Source organism: Mustela nivalis, assembly GCF_964662115.1.
Source record: "Mustela nivalis genome assembly, chromosome: 8".
In the NCBI taxonomy this organism is placed as follows: domain Eukaryota; kingdom Metazoa; phylum Chordata; class Mammalia; order Carnivora; family Mustelidae; genus Mustela; species Mustela nivalis.
In genome coordinates this window covers 20,790,372-20,808,044 of record NC_139027.1, presented here as the reverse complement: position 1 = coordinate 20,808,044, position 17,673 = coordinate 20,790,372, and the positions used below count along the sequence as shown (strand labels likewise).

General features: G+C 50.1%; 2 protein-coding genes and 1 pseudogene across 11 annotated transcripts in view; 1 reads left to right on the top strand and 2 right to left on the bottom strand.

Annotated features, from left to right (window-relative positions):
* The window catches only part of LOC309870608 (glucokinase regulatory protein-like), an 878,156-nt pseudogene that overhangs the window by 249,236 nt on the left and 611,247 nt on the right, over positions 1-17,673 (bottom strand). The gene's annotated exons all lie outside the window — the stretch shown is intronic.
* ATRAID (all-trans retinoic acid induced differentiation factor) lies at positions 170-5,689 on the bottom strand. Of its 2 annotated transcripts, none has more exons than XM_082745207.1 (7): positions 5,550-5,689; positions 4,731-4,852; positions 2,080-2,151; positions 1,801-1,872; positions 1,579-1,700; positions 748-845; positions 170-511 (listed from the first exon to the last, which is right to left on the bottom strand). In XM_082745207.1, exons 1-7 carry the CDS (start codon positions 5,646-5,648, stop codon positions 407-409), a joined length of 690 nt encoding a protein of 229 aa, XP_082601333.1. In that variant the 5' UTR covers positions 5,649-5,689; the 3' UTR covers positions 170-406. The 2 variants fall into 2 exon arrangements, with proteins under 2 accessions (XP_082601333.1, XP_082601334.1); XM_082745208.1 differs by having other exon boundaries at positions 4,798-4,852; positions 5,550-5,683.
* On the top strand, positions 5,240-17,548 carry SLC5A6 (solute carrier family 5 member 6). Of its 8 annotated transcripts, none has more exons than XM_082745096.1 (17): positions 5,240-5,383; positions 6,437-6,503; positions 10,035-10,579; positions 10,911-10,976; positions 11,317-11,368; positions 11,749-11,816; positions 12,078-12,232; positions 12,637-12,777; positions 12,961-13,090; positions 13,670-13,758; positions 14,167-14,279; positions 14,616-14,683; positions 15,104-15,190; positions 15,342-15,523; positions 15,712-15,815; positions 16,033-16,148; positions 16,559-17,548. In XM_082745096.1, exons 3-17 carry the CDS (start codon positions 10,187-10,189, stop codon positions 16,709-16,711), a joined length of 1,917 nt encoding a protein of 638 aa, XP_082601222.1. In that variant the 5' UTR covers positions 5,240-5,383; positions 6,437-6,503; positions 10,035-10,186; the 3' UTR covers positions 16,712-17,548. The 8 variants fall into 8 exon arrangements, with proteins under 8 accessions (XP_082601222.1, XP_082601218.1, XP_082601221.1 ...); XM_082745092.1 differs by having other exon boundaries at positions 5,245-5,383; positions 16,033-16,151; XM_082745095.1 differs by lacking the exon at positions 5,240-5,383 and adding an exon at positions 5,727-6,040.

Below are 17,673 nucleotides of genomic sequence, written 5' to 3'. Positions count from 1 at the left end.
AGCGCGTCGGGCGTCTCCTCTACTCTCCCTCCCCACCAACTCCGCCCCACTGCAAAGTCCTGGGAAAACTAGAAAAGAAAACCTGACTATCCAAAAGCGCTCTCTCCCACTTTAACCAAAGAATACCCAAAGCCAGGTCGCCTCTCTATAAAAACAAACAATAAAGAACGACAAGAAAAGGTGTTTATTATAGTCATGCACAAATGGGGCACTGGTCTCCGTCCATTCCTGGACTGCAGTGCCCACAACACCCCAAGGCTATGCCAACTTTCCATCTTCCTGCCAAAGATGGCTTCAGTCTTGAGGAGGATCTGCTAGCCAATCATCCTGTCTAGGAAGAAAATCTCCCTGGCTGGGCTCGGCTAGATCGAGAAGATTTTTAGGTCAGTAGGAAGACCTATGTGGTTCATGAAGTCTTAGCTTTCCGGCGTTGGGTCCCCCAAAGCAGAATGGAGATGGATAATGTGGTAGATCCCAGAATACCGAAGAACATAAGCAGTGAGAAGGAACCCTGTGAATGACCAAAAATAAAACAAAAAAAAACCCCTCCTTATATATGATGACACCAAGAACTATATCCTAACACCTAGTTCTTTCCTAGGACACCTATCCCCTTACCCAGGGCAATTCTCTTACAGTTTCCTTCTTTAGATAATGTGCATCAGCTCTGGTCTTAGGGCTCTTCTTTCAGAGAGGTTCTTCCTTATGCATTTCTCTTATCCCCAATTAGAAGGGCTAATTCCTCACCTGGCGCATACACTTGTAGCCATGGAAGCCATCAGCACAGACACATTCCAAGAGACCTGGACCATCAGGTACACAGGACCCATTCTCAGGACACATTTCTGTGAACCAGAGAAAAACAGGAGACATCACTGAATCTCATTATGTAGGTTTCTCAAATATCTGCTTCAACTTAGATTATCTCAATTATTTCTAGGTCAAAAAGCAGAGAAGATGTCAGACAATCAGAACACAACAAAGTCAAAGTGAGATAGACAATTATCCTATGGTTTCACTCATATGTGGAATATAAGAAACAGTGCAGAGGATCATGGAGGAAGGGAGGGAAAACCGAATGGGAAGTCATCAGAGGGGGGAAAAAAAATCATGAAAGAATTTTATTATATTCAATTTTTATATTGACAAACATATAGTACATCACTAGTTTCTGATGTAGTATTCAACGACTCATTAATTGTGTAGAAAGATTCTTAACTATAGGAAAGAAACGGAGAGCTGCTGGAGGGGAGGTGGGTGGGGGGTGGGGTAACTGGGTGAGGGCATTAAGTAAGGCACATTGATGTGATAAGCACTGGGTGTTATATACAACTGATAAATTATTGAACACTACATCTGAAACTAATCATGTACTACTATATGGTGGCTAACTGAATTTTTAAAATTTTTTAAAAAGAACATAACCACAACAATACATCTTACGATCTTTTTTTCCAAGGGATTAGAAGTTCAGAAACTTGAACAAGAGGGACTTAACCAACTTTACTGACAGATCTAAAACAGAGAATGCAAGGGAGGAAAGGCAGTTCCTGAAAGAGTGGAGATGAGACAACATACCTTGGTCCCCCGTGCTGTTGCAAAAGTTCCTTTGCCCTTGGCAGGTTTGGTTTTTTGTGTAAAAGGTGACAGTATTCCAGGCATTAATACCTCCAGGACAGCTGACATCTTGGGGCAGTATCCTGAAAACAACACAGGCAGTCATAATGCACAGCCCAAAGTTGCTGAGCTCACAGCACTGACCCTCTTTGGTCCTCTCCCCAACACTATACCCTTACTCACAGAGTCTGGAGCTGGGTAAAGCCACGGAAGGTGTTGGCCAAGTCATCTTTGAGGGGGTTTGCTTGCAGGTCTCTGCAAAGCATACACGGTTAGTGCTGTGCTCTAGGAAAACACTGTACTTCCATTCCCACATCTTCCTAGGCTGATAATCCAGTTCTTATTCTGAGTTGTCCAAGTTTGAACATTCATATTTAAACATCTTTTTAGGATCCATCCTCAAAGATTTTCCCATCAACCCTTCACCATAGTTGCCATCGGGGAGGATAACTAACCACTTACATGATGACAGCAGTATGTGCCTGAGGAAAGTTTGGACCAGGGTCCTTTAGAGAACAGTTCTGGAGATCCAGCCTGAGGAAACACAGTAATCGCTGTAATTATATGTCTCTCTCCACCTACGATAAGCTAACATAACCCTCTTTTTGGCTAATATTAATTAAACACAGCTGTGTTCAGGGTCACACACTAGATGCTGTGGTGGATGTTTCAATTCTGCCCTATCCAGTTCAGTCACCACTAGTTATGTGTAGCTAATTAGGTAAAAAAATTTAAAAATACAGTTTTTCATTTGCACTAGCCACATTTCAAGTATTCAGTAACCACTCACCATGTGATTAGTAGCTATTACATTGAGAGTACAGATATGGAACATTTCCATCATAGCAGGAAGTGCTATCAAATAATACTGTTCTAATCAGTAGTATCTATGCATCTGTGCATCTATTGGAAGAAATTTGTTCCTTGTCTAAGTTAGTGAATCTCACACTGTATTGTTATGATTCTCAGATCCACAAATGGCCTTCAAATGGGAAAAAAACTCAAGTCACATAAATGACATTTTTTTCCAAGTGCATTTTCTGTCACAGACTGGAGACAAATTACTGGATATTAAGGACCAGGCCGCATTATTTTTTCTTCACTATATATTGTTGTCTGTTCCTTTATTCTTCAAATATTTACTGTCTACTCTTTTTTTTAAGATTTTATTTATTTAGGGGCGCCTGGGTGGCTCAGTGGGTTAAGCCACTGCCTTCGGCTCAGGTCATGATCTCAGGGTCCTGGGATCGAGTCCCGCATCGGGCTCTCTGCTCCACAGGGAGCCTACTTCCTCCTCTCTCTCTCTGCCTGCCTCTCTGCCTACTTGTGATCTCTCTCTGTCAAATAAAAAAATAAAATCTTTAAAAAAAAAAAAAAAAAAGATTTTATTTATTTATTTGACAGAGTGAGAGAGCACAAGCAGGGGGAGTGAAAGAGGGAGAGGGAGAAGCAGACCCTCCACTGAGCAGGGAACCCAATGCAGGGCTTGATCCCACAACCCTAAGATCATGACCTAAGCCAAAGGCAGCCAGTTTACGGACTGAGCTGCCTAGGCACCCCTACTGAATGCCTATTAACCGCAAAAATTGGAAGAAAAAGAAAACCCTCAGTACCTTAGCTTTCAAGTGCCTTACAATGTAGTAGAGGAAAACCATCGCCAAATATAAAAACAACGTAAACATTAAATTATAATCTAAAAGAAATCACAGGACAGTATATGAATAATTTTGAACTGTATAGACACTAAGGATTAGAAGTTAAAAAAAAAGACATTATTCTAGCATTGAGTAGAGCATTCACAGAGGATGCGGGAATTAAAGGATGGCTATGTTTTAATTTGGTGGAGGAAGGAAATTTCAGGTAAGGAGAAAGGCCTGAATGAACAAAGAAACAAAAGCGGAATGCTTTCGGAAGTAGGCCAGTTTGGTTCAAGCCAGACCCTCATGAAAACTTTTAGTGGACAAATAATTGGGAAAAATTATCGAAAGTTGATTGAGACCAATCTGTCGTGGTTTATGGTTTGAACTTTATCCTGAAGACAACAGACCATTCTAATTTTAAAACCAGATGATGGGGGAAAAATATTTTGGTTTTCAGATAGTTTCATATAGAGAAGTATTGAGGTAATCAGGGAGAGAGGAGAATGGGAGCAAGACAGATGACATTTGGGATTCTGAAGTGATTGTGCACTCAAGAGGAAATGTTTAATAGGAAGCAAAAAGTACTCACGTGTACCTGCAGGTTGGAGGGGGTCGAGGATACTAAAAGAGATCTAGTTTGGGGAACACCTGCATGGTGGTTATAGCTGAAGCCCTAAGAGTGAATCCTCAGAGTGTAAAGGGAGAAAATGCAGGGACTAACCTTCATTAAGGGGACAGAATTTACAGAAGAGGAATTTGCCTCGAGACAACCATGAATTCCTAGGAAGGGAAGAATACCCTATAAGCAAAGCACTTTGGAGGCTAAAGGAACTGTTTCCCCAGAAACACACACTCACCAGAGTTGAAAATAAACAAAAGAACAAAACTTCTTTTAAGAGGAAGCCTATAGGGGCACCTGGGTGGCTCAGTTGGTTAAGCATTTGCCTTAGGCTCAGGTCATGACCCTGGCATCCTGAAACAGAGCCCAGCATCCGGCTCCCTGCTCAGTGGGGGAGTCCGCATCTCCCTCTCCCTCTGCCCCTGCTCCCGTACTCTCTTGCTCACTCTGCATCTCAAATAAATAAATATTTTAATATTATTAAATATAATATTTAATATGGGCAAAAATTATGACTTCTAGGTAGTTCCAACCAGGAAGATCACAGGATTCTTTACTTAGCTAAAAATGCTGTAACACGTCTAAATGTATGAGAATCATGATTTAGATGCCCCCAAAACAGGCACCAGTATTTATTCCAAAAGCCAATCAGGCAAGCCTTCAAGAATCTGGGGCAGGAGCATGTGGGTGCCTGGGTGGCTCAGTGGGTTAAGTGTTGGACTCTTCATCTCAGTCCAAGTCTTTAACTCAGGGTCCTAAGTTCAAGCCCCACATTGGGCACAAAGCCTACTTAAAAAAAAAAAATCCAGCTTGGGAACTCTTCCAGTATCCACAGTTGTGTTTTCCTCCCTCACCCCACGATGGTGCCCTCCTGATTCAGGCAGCAGCGGGAGTGCAGCATTAGCTCTGGTGTCTGCTTACAATAAAGAGCCACTTCCGACAAATCTTGCACACTCCCTGGACACAGCATGCATATCTGCAGAAAAGAGAAAGGTATTAGGATTCCAGAAAGAAATGCCAAGAACAGAACAAATAGGTAGCAAAAGTTAGCTGCCAGTACACTCTTCAGAATTCCTTTAATACTGGTCTGGTAAAGTGTCCTATCTTTGTATTAAGTTTGACTCGGGGACTCATTTCTTCGCCTCGAGTCAGAAGCCAAAAATCAGCACACTAGAGGCTTGCTGCACCAGACCTTGTCCAGGAAAGGACATCTTTTAAGATCACTGTTCGAACATATTTATTATGCTCTCTCCAGTGACTTTTCAATCTAACACACCCGGTTTGGCCAGGTATAAAAGCACTGCAGGTACACAAAGAACTCATCAAGCTTTACACAAGGTACAGTACTGCCCGAACACAATATACGGCATTTGCGCGTGATGAGCTTGAAGAGCCAGAGAACTCGACCGTAGCCGAAAATTTTAAAGTTACTCAGATTAAGGAACAAGGAAATCAGATTTTAAAGGTCTACGTCAGCAGGGCGAGGGCACCGGGAGACCTGAGCAGCGTGAGTACTCGGGAGCCGGGCCGGCTGGGCTACAGCCAGGGAAGCCTCGGGGACCAAACCCGAGCCACGGGCGGGTTGGGGAGAGGGGAGATCCGAGGGCGGGAGAGCGCGAAACAAGGTTGCCCAGCAGCTCTGCTTCAGCCCGACCTCTAACTTGCTTCTGTACCTCGGGTAGCGCCAGAGCCCTTTCCGCGCCCAGAGCGAGGAGCAGGGTCGCTGCCCAAGGGACCAGGAATGAAGCACAACCCTGCCCGCGAAGAGCCATTTTTCGCTCCCTCCGTCCTTTTCAGCGCCTCGCGAGACTGGCGCGTGTGGCTCCGCCCTCCCCGGGCGTGGTCTAGTCGCCCCGCACTGGTTGGGGCCTGCCGCTGCTTGAAGAGGTCAGAGCTCTTCTCTGCACTCTAATCCCCGTTACGGCGGACGGCCCAACGTCCTCTCGTTTTCCCCTGCTAGAGAAGGCCACCCCGCCGCCGCTCTTTCAGCTGCGCACTCCTCGCTTCCGGACGCCGAGGTTGCGCCACCGCCGTGGTCCGGGGCCTTCTCCGTTCGCCCTCAGTAAACATGGCGGCGCCACGTGAGGCGGCCAGGGGGCGGGCCCCCGCTGTCACTCAGCCGGCATGTGGCAGGCCCGGCTCGGCCGCCGCGCTGCACCCAAAGGTGGAGACCCGGCAAATGGGCCGCACCCGGGCGGGCCAGCGTATGGGGACCCGTGCCAGGAGCCTCCCGAGAGTGGTGCGGTGGCGGGGAGGGGCGGGGCGAGCTGGTTCCCCGCGTGGAGGCGTGGGAAGACCTGAGCTGAGACCGCCCGGTGTAGTGGTTCAGCTACCTCACGTGTGGAGGGAAGGCGGGAAGCCAGCAAATAAAGAGGGTAAGGGTGATAGAAGAGCGAAGAGTGAAGGGCAAAGCCCGGCGGGAGGAGACGAGCCTGGGCAGGCTCCGGGCACCCCGGCACCTTCATCTCAGTCCGGAGACCGCGTGGCGGCCGGATCCTGGGTGAGGAGGGAGGAGCGGGATAGGCGCTCGCCGGCCGCCTTATCTCCTTTTCCTTCCCAGAGAAGCGGAGCGATGCTGATCTCAAGGAAAACGACTGAACCTTCTTAGCCCTGGCTGAGCCGCGGAGGTAAGGGAAAGGCGAGCGCTGTCCCCGGCTGGCCCTGGGGACCCCGCGCGCGCAGGGGACTGCGTGTTGCCTTTGATTAGCGCCAGGCAAAAGCTCATCAAAGCTGACTCATCTTGAGTGCTGGGCCGGCCCGGCTTCTCTTCCCTATACCCGCAGGTTATGTAGACTCTCCTTGAAAGGATTTACCTTCCGTCGGCTGGCGCGTCCTCTAGGGCATGGGTGTAGTTCTTAGCATTTTAATGAGGGTACCTGAGCTTTCAGATCTCGAGGAATTCGAGGCACAAGGGCAGATTTTGAAGGAATCTTTCTCGGGACAGTGGGTCCTGCAGTGGTCCCCTTTGCCTTTTGTAGGAGTCAAGGTAATTCAGAGCAGGCGGGCAGGGGGGGCGGTGGTGATGTAGAAGATCCTCTTCCGTTTCTGTGTGTGTTGTACTTTTAGAAAGGGGTCTCACAGCTCACTACTGAGCGTTACAGTTTCTGTGAAACCACTGTGCTCTTTTGGCTCCCTCGCTGAGAGAGATGCTACTTCATGGGGTTTAGAGCCATAGAGTTTTTAGAAAGCCAGTAACTATCCTGTTCTTAGAATCAGAATCTCGTCTGAGGAACACTTTGTTACAGGGTCAGGTTTTTCCTGTCTTGCCTGGCTCTCTGTTCAGCCATCCAGGAAGGTTCTCTGCATCTCATGCAAATAGGATTCTATCTAGAAGCTCCACCAATTTACCCCAGTGGGAGAGTCCCCCGTTCTGTATGCCCGTGTTCTAGTCTACACTGAGACCGTTTTTGCTTTCTAACCACCGTAGCGTTTACTGCTAACTCTTTACAGCTGCACATTCTTACAGGCACACAGCAGACACCTTCGCATATTCTCTAGTATTTACCATCACCTCTGTCATAGTACAATTTGCCAAAGAGGAGTGAAAACTAAAGATGTTGCAATGTACAGAAGCCCGGGGCATCTTTAGGTTAAACCAGAGTGGTCTGTTGGGAACACTATTCTGGGTACTAGCATTTTGTGACTCATAGAGCATGTGATCCAAGAGTTGCCGCCTCCAATTTCCTCTCTTTATTGGCCCCACGAGGTTCAGAGTTCAGGTTTGTTCCATGTAAGACCCTATCTTGACAGCCAGGCGACATCTGCCCGAGAACACAGTGTGAGTGAACCAGAAGACAGACAGGCTGATCTTTCTCCTAGTGGGCAAGAACAGAAGACACAGGTTATATTAATGTGTGTCTAGAGTAGTTGGAATCTAAACTTTGTTCGGTGAATGACTGATTACAGTTAACATTCTGCTGCCGCCCTGGTTCTAGGAATAGTAAGGATGGGCCCCTTGGTAAATCACCTGTCCTAGCTGCAGATAACATTCTTTCTTTCTCCCTTGTTTTTTGTCATGCCCTGTAACCTTAAGGAAGTTCTTTAACTTTTCTGACTCTATTTTCTTGAGAACTAGACAGTGTTCACTTAAAGTTCATAAACCAGAGAGGTGGTTTGTTAAAAGTGATAGCAAATGTTAAAAGTGATAGCAAAGGGTGCTTTTTTATTATCATTACTAAAGTTCATGGCACACTTCTGGCTTACAAGAAGTTAAGAGCTGAGTTGCTTCACTAAAAAAAAAAGAAAGAAAGTGGGGGTATTCAGAAAGTGTTAACTGATCATTTAGGCTGTCTGAAAACCTGACATGCCTTGGTATTTTTTCCTCCATGTCAATGAGTATATCATGGTGTAAATGAATTGTGGATGGATGGGGAATCAGGAGACCCGAGCTCTAATCTAGACTGACAATAATTGGCTCTGTAGTTCTGGAAAGATCACTTGAGTCATCTGGACCTCAGTATTTTTGTTGGTAACTGAGGGGGTCATGATAGTGATCTCTTAATGTTCCCTTAAGTTTTCAAGTAGTATAATCCTGTCCTTGTTCTGAGGATAATGCTGTATTCTTTGAGGATTAGTATTTTTGGTGGAAGAGTCAGAAAAGCAACTTTCCCATTTCCCATGGCTCCTACTTTCTAATTCCCTCTAGCACACAGTGCCAAGGGTGACTTAGAGTGAAAAGCCTAATCCAGCTAAGAATGCTGTTGAATGTGAGCTCCCTGTTCCCCACTCTGGAGCCTCTAGGACTGAGCTGGAGTTTGGGGGCCATAGGGTGATAGGGCCATTTGGATCACATTGATTGGTTCCCTGAAGGGGCCAGAGCAAATAGCTGCTGAGCCTTGCTCCGCCCCTAATTGCCCATTTCACCCCAGCTACTTATAGAGCCAGACCCTCAGCTTCAGCCCAGCTCCAGACACTGCTTCTCCAGGCAGCGCTGCCTCCCAACAGAGATTACTTCTCTAGGTAGGTTCCTGCTGCAGGAGGAGAGGAGCTCTTTCCCTGGCTGGCTGGCTTCTCTGTAATCGTAACTGGGAACTCCTGGCTCCCGCACATTGCCCTCTCACTTTCGCATCCCGGCACTGTTCCCAGATCTGCTGTTGACTGTAGTGTTACGGGCAGAGGACCTGAGAAGTGGGTGGCAGGGCTTCTCTAGTAGTGTTGGGGAGAATGAAGTGGTTGGCTTGGGGATATGTGGAATGGAGTTTGGGGCTGCTATGTGGGTCATTTCACTGGGGATCAGTGTTGAGAAGGGGTCCTGTTAAGAAGGTGACACTGGGAATATGGGAGGTGGGGGCTGAGGCTAGGGGAAAGAGAGGAAGCCAAGCTGTGATTAGTCTCTCGTTCTTCTTCCCTGCAAGGCTGTGGTGTCAGGCTGGGGTCTGCTGGCTTAGTGCACTGGAGTGACTCAGTCTGTGCCTACAGGTGGGGGCGGGAAGTCTTTGAAAAGAAATGTGGGCCAGAGTTGATTTTTCTTTTGTGATTGGGTAGAGACCTAAGAAGGTTTGTTTTTTGTTTTGTTTTGTTTTGTTTTTTAAGATTTAATTTATTTTAGTGAGGAGGGTGAGGGGCGGAGGGAGAGAGTATCCCAAGCAGACTCCAGACCCAGCGGTGTAGGGGTGTACTTGAGTGCACACTGAGTGCAGACCCTGACAGAGGGTTCAATCTCACAATCTGATTGCACCACCCCCTCCAGGCGCCCCAAGAAGGTTCTTTTTATTTTCTTTTTATTTTTCAAGATTTTATTTATTTATTTGACAGAGAAAGATCACAAGTAGGCAGAGAGGCAGGCAGAGAGAGAGGAGGAAGCAGGCTCCCTGCTGAGCAGAGAGCCTGATGTGGGGCTCGATCCCAGGACCCCGGGATCATGACCTGAGCTGAAGGCAGAGGCTTTAACCCACTGAGCCACCCAGGCGCCCCCCCAAGAAGGTTCTTATATTTCACTGCTATGTATACCCAAAATGATCTTGGACAGGCAGTTGTCTCCTGCCTGTCTTACTCTGCTGCTTCCTTTCTCCCCTATCAAATCCATACTAGGACCTCCAGACCTACAGGGTTGTGCAGAGCTGGCTGGTCCAGGTTTGATGGGTGTGGAATACACAGGTCTTGGGATGGGTGCCCTTGAAGGCAGGGTAAGCCTGACGAGGAGCTGATTTCCTTTGCAGCTCACCTTGGACAATGTCACTTGGTGGAGAAGGACTGTGAGATCGTGGCTGGAAACCAGGCTGTAGCCACCTGCGTGCCACTGCCCAGCTGAGTGGCAGCCCAGAGAGCACAGGAGCAGCAAGTGGCTGTAGGCCACAGACACAATCAAGATATGAGTGTGGGGGTGAGCACCTCGGCTCCCCTGCTCCCAACCTCAGACGCAGACACAGCCACATCTACTTTCTCCCTCACGGACTATGTAGTGTTTGTGCTGCTGCTGGTTTTCTCCCTTGTTATCGGGCTCTACCATGCCTTTCGTGGCTGGGGCCGGCATACTGTTGGCCAGCTGCTCATGGCAGACCGAGAAATGAGCTGTCTTCCTGTGGCTCTGTCTCTGCTGGCCACCTTCCAATCAGCTGTGGCCATCTTGGGTGTTCCATCCGAGATCTACCGATTTGGGACCCAGTATTGGTTCCTGGGCTGCTGCTATTTTCTGGGCCTGCTGATCCCAGCACACGTCTTCATCCCTGTCTTCTACCGCCTACATCTCACCAGTGCCTATGAGGTGAGCAGGGGGGGAAGAAGAACACACAGGACCATCAGAGTCGGGGATAGAGAGAAGGAAGAGAGCATGTATGAAGGATCTGGGTCCCTGGACCTCCTCTGCCTAATTAGATTGATGGGACACGTTGTGTATTTCCAGGTTCTTTCTGGGTGAGGTCAAGTGGGAAGAGAAGGAAGGTGCTGTGCTGAGAGGCCCAGAGCATATAGGAGTTGAATATTCCTTCATGTTCCTGGGTTTCTTGAGGGAGGTTGAATTGTGGGGTTAGAGTGGGGAGGAACACCTTTCTTTTTTCTTTATATGTATACGTGTGTATATATATATTCCTATTTAGTACCTGGAGCTCCGATTCAATAAAGCTGTGCGGGTTTGTGGGACCGTGACCTTCATCTTTCAGATGGTAAGTAGAAGTGAGGGTAGAATTTGAGCCTGAGATATGATAGAGGGACCCAAACTCCGTTACACTGAAGCATCGTGAGCTTCTCCTGCTTTCAAACTGGCAGGATTGAGGGTCCCACTAGGGGTCAATGTCCCTGAAGCCACCAGAGGCATTCTGCTTCCTATTCCCTCGGTGGCAGCACCGTCATTATGGTGGCAGCAAGCCAAGATCTGGAGAAAGGGGAAGGGAAGTGTGCCTAGATGAAGGGAGGCCGTTCCGATATTGGAGCTGAGGTCCAGCTTTTCTCTCTGCTCACCCTTATTTCCCCTCCCGTTCACATTCTCTTTTCCATATCCAACAGGTGATCTACATGGGAGTTGTGCTCTATGCACCATCACTGGCCCTCAATGCAGGTGAGGAGTCACAGCCCTTGGCTCTCAGCCACAGCAGACTGGGAAAATACCTCTGGGAGGGGCGGGTAGAGGAGACTGTGCAGAAAAGAATCTGACCTTGGCCAAGGAGTTACTTCACTGCATGGGCCCTTGGCTGGTCTCTGCTGGAGGTGGAAGTACCTTGGTTCAGCTCACCCGAAGCTAATCACACATCACTCTGTCTTGTCTCAGCTGGTTAATCAACACCTTTTGGTGGGATTCACACATTTTTTTCCCATTGTGGTGAATGATTTATTTCATCCTTGATGGCCAAAGACTTCATGTCTTCCTGGGGTTATTCTGGTTTCTCTGTTGGGAAACCCTCTTCCAGAGACAGGAATGTGGTTTTTATCTGTTTGCAGTGACTGGCTTTGATCTGTGGCTGTCGGTGCTGACCCTAGGCATTGTTTGTACCGTCTATACTGCTCTGGTAAGTGTAGTAAGTCTTAGGAGAGGGAGGGGAGATGGGAGGAGAAAGAAAGGGATGAGGTAAAACTGTAGGTGAGGTGGGATGGAGTCCTGGAGTGGGGTGACACAGGATGTAGGAGATGGGATGGGCAGGATGTCAACAGAGTCGCCACAGTTATGCCCCTGGGGACAGTATAGTCCTTTGCTGCTGGGAGGCATGGTGTCTTCACTTGTGGGTGGTTTTAAAGACATCTGTGGCAGGCCTGCTTTCTTTGCCCTGCAGGGTGGGCTGAAGGCAGTCATCTGGACAGACGTGTTCCAGACGCTGGTCATGTTCATAGGGCAGCTGGTGGTTATCATTGTGGGGTCTGCCAAGGTGGGCGGCTTGGGGCATGTGTGGGAAGTGGCTTCCCAGCATGGCCTCATCTCTGGGATCGTGTAAGTACACCCCTTCCCCTGGCTGGGGTCTGTAGGGCCTGGGGGCTGAGCCCATCCTAGAGCCTGAACTCAGGGCTGCAGTAAACAGAGGGCAAGCTGTGGAAGCCTTAGGGGCAGCACTGAGACGGGTGGGAAGCTAGCCCTGCAGAGATGGAGGGTGATCACGGGGGTATGGTGGGTAAGGAGGGTCAAGATAGTTTCAGTACCTGGCATGCAGCTGTGGGTTGAAGGGGTGGAACCCTCTCTCCGTCGTGCTGCAGTGCTTCTTGAGTCGCCCGGTTCTTGCCTTCAGTAGCTCCTTCGCCCTGCTGCAGTGTCTCTGCTCAGCCCCCCGTTGTAGGAGTGCGAGGAAGGCTGCGTCCGTCTGGGGCTATGCCGCAGTGTCCAGTTGGTGTCTGTTGTAGGCTGGATCCAGATCCTTTTGTACGGCACACTTTCTGGACATTGGCTTTTGGGGGTGTCTTCATGATGCTGTCCTTGTATGGGGTGAACCAGGCTCAAGTGCAGCGCTACCTCAGTTCCCGCACGGAGAAGGCTGCTGTGCTGTGAGTACAGGGACAGGAAGACCAGGGAGGAGCAGAGGAGAGTGGGCCCCATTTTAGGGTTGGGGCACGATGCCAGAGCACACATGCACCACCCATCGGGGCCAGGATCTGGCTCTGCTCTCCGGAGCTTGGGGACGTGCCTGAGGGTGTGTGGTCAGAGCCTTGGCACTGGTCTCTCTGCAGCTCCTGCTATGCCGTCTTCCCTTGCCAGCAGTTGGTCCTCTGCATGAGCTGCCTCATTGGCTTGGTCATGTTTGTCTACTACCAGGAGTATGCTATGAGCGCCCAGCAGGCTCAGGCAGCCCCTGACCAGGTGAGAAGTCCTCCCTGGCACCCTTCTCTGCCCATGAGGGCCAGCCTGGCCCCCCAACAGGAGTGTCTGGTTGGCTGCAGAAAGGACTCTCACCTTGGGTAGGAAATGGATGTAAGTCGTTTTCCACTGTGGGATTCTACAGGCTAGCACAGGAGGGGCCCAGTCCTTGGCCGGCATCACCGCATCCTGGTGCTCACCCTGCTGGTGGGGGGAGGAACCTGCCTTTATTACGGGCTCATCACCGTGCACCGTGCCATAGGCCCTGCTGGGAGCTATCCCTGACCTGGTGCCTTCCGTTCGTTACAACAGCCTCATTGGACAGAAAAGAAAAAAGCCTCATGGAGGTGGTCAGAATCCTCGCCACACTGCTAGTCAGGGGCAGGGTTGGGGCGTGAACTGCGTTATTCTCTGGAGCCCGTTTTCCCTCTATTAACTGGGTCATCCTCAGTGCTGAGCCCCCTTCGCAATCACTCACTCTCCATAGACGGGTAGGGGTGCGTGCAGGGGACTTCTTGCACGCCACACTCCAGGGCAGGGCTCCTCTCTCAGCGGGGCTGTGCACTTCTGCTCTGCCTGCAGTTCGTTCTCTACTTTGTGATGGACCTCCTGAAAGACCTGCCGGGCCTGCCTGGCCTCTTTGTCGCCTGCCTCTTCAGTGGCTCCCTCAGGTACCCTCCTTGACCGTTTCCCTTGGGCTTGTGCCACTGATCCCCATGTGACCCCAGGCGACGGGTGGAGGAGGGGTCTCTGAGTTTCTCAATGCGCGCATGACGAGGGACAGCTTGTCTGTGTAGAAGGGAGCATACCCTCTCCCAGGAGATGCCCCCTTGCTGGGGAGGGAGTCTTTTACAACACCAGGAATTGATTCCACTTGATCAAAACCCGTATCCCATTCAGCAAAGGGCAAGTGTCCTTGCCTTCTGAGCCTCTTTCTCAGCTGCCAGCCGTGAAGATGGCTTCTGGCTGCACATGTCCTCTCCTGCCTTTAGGGCGCTCTCCCCTCAGCAGGCCCCCTGTTGGTTTTGCCTTTCAGCCCCCAGGCTCCGCATGGCTCATCTTTGTCTTCCCCCTTTCAGCACCATATCTTCTGCTTTTAACTCATTGGCAACTGTTACGATGGAAGATCTGATCCGACCCTGGTTCCCTCCGTTCTCTGAAGTCCAGGCCATCATGCTTTCCAGAATCCTTGGTGCGATTATGCTTCGTCATCTTTTCAGTCGTATTCTTTCTAAGACACATCCTAAGCTCCACATCAGTCTGCTTCACCAGCTAGCCTGGGCTCAGCGTTTGCCGAACGAAGCACACAACCTTGTTGACATCTCAGGGCATTTCCCCGGGAAGGCCTCTGAGTCACATTGGTGGGAAAACCAGGTGGGAGGGACCTGGAGCTGGGGCAGGAGGGAATACGCCATTTCCAGGGACACAGAGGTAATGGTTTGGCTGAGGAAGGAGCTTCGCTCTACTTTTCCCCCTTTTAAATGTGTTAACTTATCTTGGCCTGTTTCTTCCCTTCTTTTTTCCCCAGCCTTTGGCTATGGGCTACTTTGTCTGGGAATGGCGTATGTTTCTTCCCAGATGGGACCTGTGCTACAGGTAAGGGTTATGCAGAGAAGAAAGCAGTTTTTAGGGGAGAAAGGAGCTGATCGAAACAGGAAGTTGAGGGAGACAGCTAATGTGAAGGGAATGGTATGGGAATGGGTATCAAAACATGGCCTTTGATGGACCACCTTTAGCTGTGAGTAGCCTTCCCTAGGGTCATTCCTAGGATGTTGTCGGCTCAGAGCCATCTAGGGAACAGCCTCAGAGGACAACCCAAAGTACATTCCTGTAACATTCCCAGGATTCGCCCCCTGGAATGCTGCATTATGATATTTCCAGGTAGAAGATACTGACAGATCTGATAGGTGGGGTGCTGAGGCATTGGCAGGTGGCTGTGCTCTGCTCTGCACTGGTGTGGCTGGGGGTCTCTGAGCCTGAATGTTCTCCCCCCCCACCCAACCCTGTCCTCCACAGGCAGCACTCAGCATCTTTGGCATGGTTGGGGGGCCGCTGCTCGGACTCTTCTGTCTTGGGATGTTCTTTCCTTGTGCCAACCCTCCCGTGAGTGATCCATCTGGTTCCACAGTCATGTACAGGGGTGGACCTAAGAAATGGCTTGGCAGGTCTCTCCCCATGAGTTCCGGGAACTGGTGTGAAGATTTTTTATTGGGGCTGGCATCGTGACAGGAGAATGTATTGTGTCTCTGGGCAGGGTGCCATTGTGGGCCTGTTGGCTGGACTCATCATGGCCTTCTGGATCGGCATCGGAAGCATTGTGTCCAACATGGCCTCCGGCATGGCACCTTCTCCCCATAATATATCCAGCTTTTCCCTGCCTAGTAACCTGACCACTGTCACCATGACCACACTGATGCCCTCAACCACCCTCTCCAAGTGAGTTGGGGCTCACTCTCTCCTTGGGGAAAATAACTCATTTTTGAGGGGTTTCCCAGGGGTCTTGGTAAGGGATGAGCCACGAGATTCCTCAGGGAGATATTGGGTCCCAGGATCCTAGGACTGTGTCTCTGAGGAATGCACTGTCAGTGAATTGCTAACTGTCCTTACTCTCCGGTTCTCCCCAGGCCAACGGGGCTGCAGCATTTCTACTCCTTGTCGTATTTATGGTACAGCGCTCACAACTCAACCACAGTCGTCGTGGTGGGCCTGATTGTCAGTCTGCTCACTGGTGAGGGCGTGCGGAATGGGGTCCCAGAGAAGCGAGGGAGGCCACTCTGGGAATCTGGACTCCGGGAGAACTGACCCTGCCCTCCGAGGTCCTTGGGCTTCTTGGCTGAGCTCTGGGAGGTGGGCAGGGGCTGGGGACTCCGAGCCCTGAGAGCAGATGGCTTGCTGGGTGTGCACCGGTTACACAGTAGGAGACTCAGAAGTGCCTTTGCCTTCAGGGGGAATGCGGGGCCGGACCCTGAATCCTCGGACCATTTACCCAGTGTTGCCAAAGCTCCTCGCCCTCCTGCCCCTGTCCTGTCAGAAGCGATTTCACTGCACCAGCTACAGCCAGGTAGCAGCTGTGTTGTCCAGATCATACCCTCCCTTCCCTCTCTTAATAATAGACCTTCCAAATACCCTTCTGCCCCTTTCCTTTCTCCTCCCCAGCAACTCAGATTATTTGTCTGAACCTGGACCGTCCCCTAGTAACTGCCCCAGCTTCTACCCTCAGAGGAGTGCTGGCTTGGTCGCTCAGCCCAGAGAGGTGCCTGGTGTGCTGGCCTTTCCTCTGCCTCCCGTGCCCCTTGCCTACCACCTTGTGCTTAACCTTAATCTTAACCTTGTGCTTTGCTCCTCCTTTTCTTCTGACTGCCCTTTGCTGATCTCTCTTCCAGCAGGGATCAAAGCAGTGTCTTCCAGCTTTTCTGCCTGAGTTCCTTCACTCCTTTGTCTCGTCCTATCTCTCTGCTCTGTGTTCTCCAGGACCTCTCCGTGGACACTGCTACATTTCCAGAAAAGATGAGTAATGGGATGTTGAAGAACGGCAGAGACAAGGAGGCCATGGCAGTGCCTGAGGAAGGCTCAGCCCACCAAGGGAACAGCCCCACCTTCATCCTCCAGGAGACCTCACTGTGATCTGGGCTTGGGTCCCAGTGCCAGAGGCCATCTTCTAGTATAGCAATCAGTTAGGTGATACCCAACAGGGACAGTTGAAGACTGGATTATCTAGCCCACCAAAGGACCTTGTTTCTAGGTGTTTGGGCTGCCGTAGAAGCTGTTGTGTCATGAGAAGTGTGAGGGTAGGACAGAGTTTTTTCCTGTCCCTTGACAGTCTGTTCTCTAGAGGACCAGGCTTGCAGGGGAAAGGATTTTGCTAGAAAGGGGGATCAAAGCAAATCCTCTGGGAAACGGAAAATAGCTCCTGATAACCACCACCAGGCTCCTTTGAAGTGAACAGAAACAGTAATGTTAGTTATCACTGCTCTGAGGCCCGACCTGACAAGGTTGGCCGTGTTTACCGTGAAACACAAAGTTGTCTTAGCCAGCTGTTGCTTCTCTTGTGGTACTGTTTTAAACATAGATTTCTGTCAGCCACAAAGGGTCCGTGACTACTTTCTAATTATCTGTGACGCCTAGGCCCCTCTCATTCTTACTTGTCTACCTCCGTTCTTGAGGGGGAGGGTTTGGTGTCCCTGAAAGACCTCAGAAGAGACCGGTACATTCGTCTCCCTTGCAGAGAGTAGCGAAGCTTTCCTCCTCACTGCCCCCACCCTCACCTATGTCATGGGCACCTGGGGACGGGGCACATGTTGATCTGAGAAACCAGGGCAAGACCAGGTCCACTGTGGAGTGTGCCATCCACCTGGCACGGCACCCTCGTGTCATTCTGTTGTTCGTGTTCATGTTTCCTTTTTGGAGTTTCTTTCCCACAGATCTTTGTTCCAAGGGAATAAAAACTGTTATTGGACCTAGCATCTGGGCTCCTGTACTGTTCACAACTGTCTGGTCCACCCCTGTCCCATCCGTGGCAGGGGTAGAGTGCTCCCTGCTGCCCTGCTCACGTCTTCCCCTGCTGAGGAGAGGGGGAGGGGAACCAG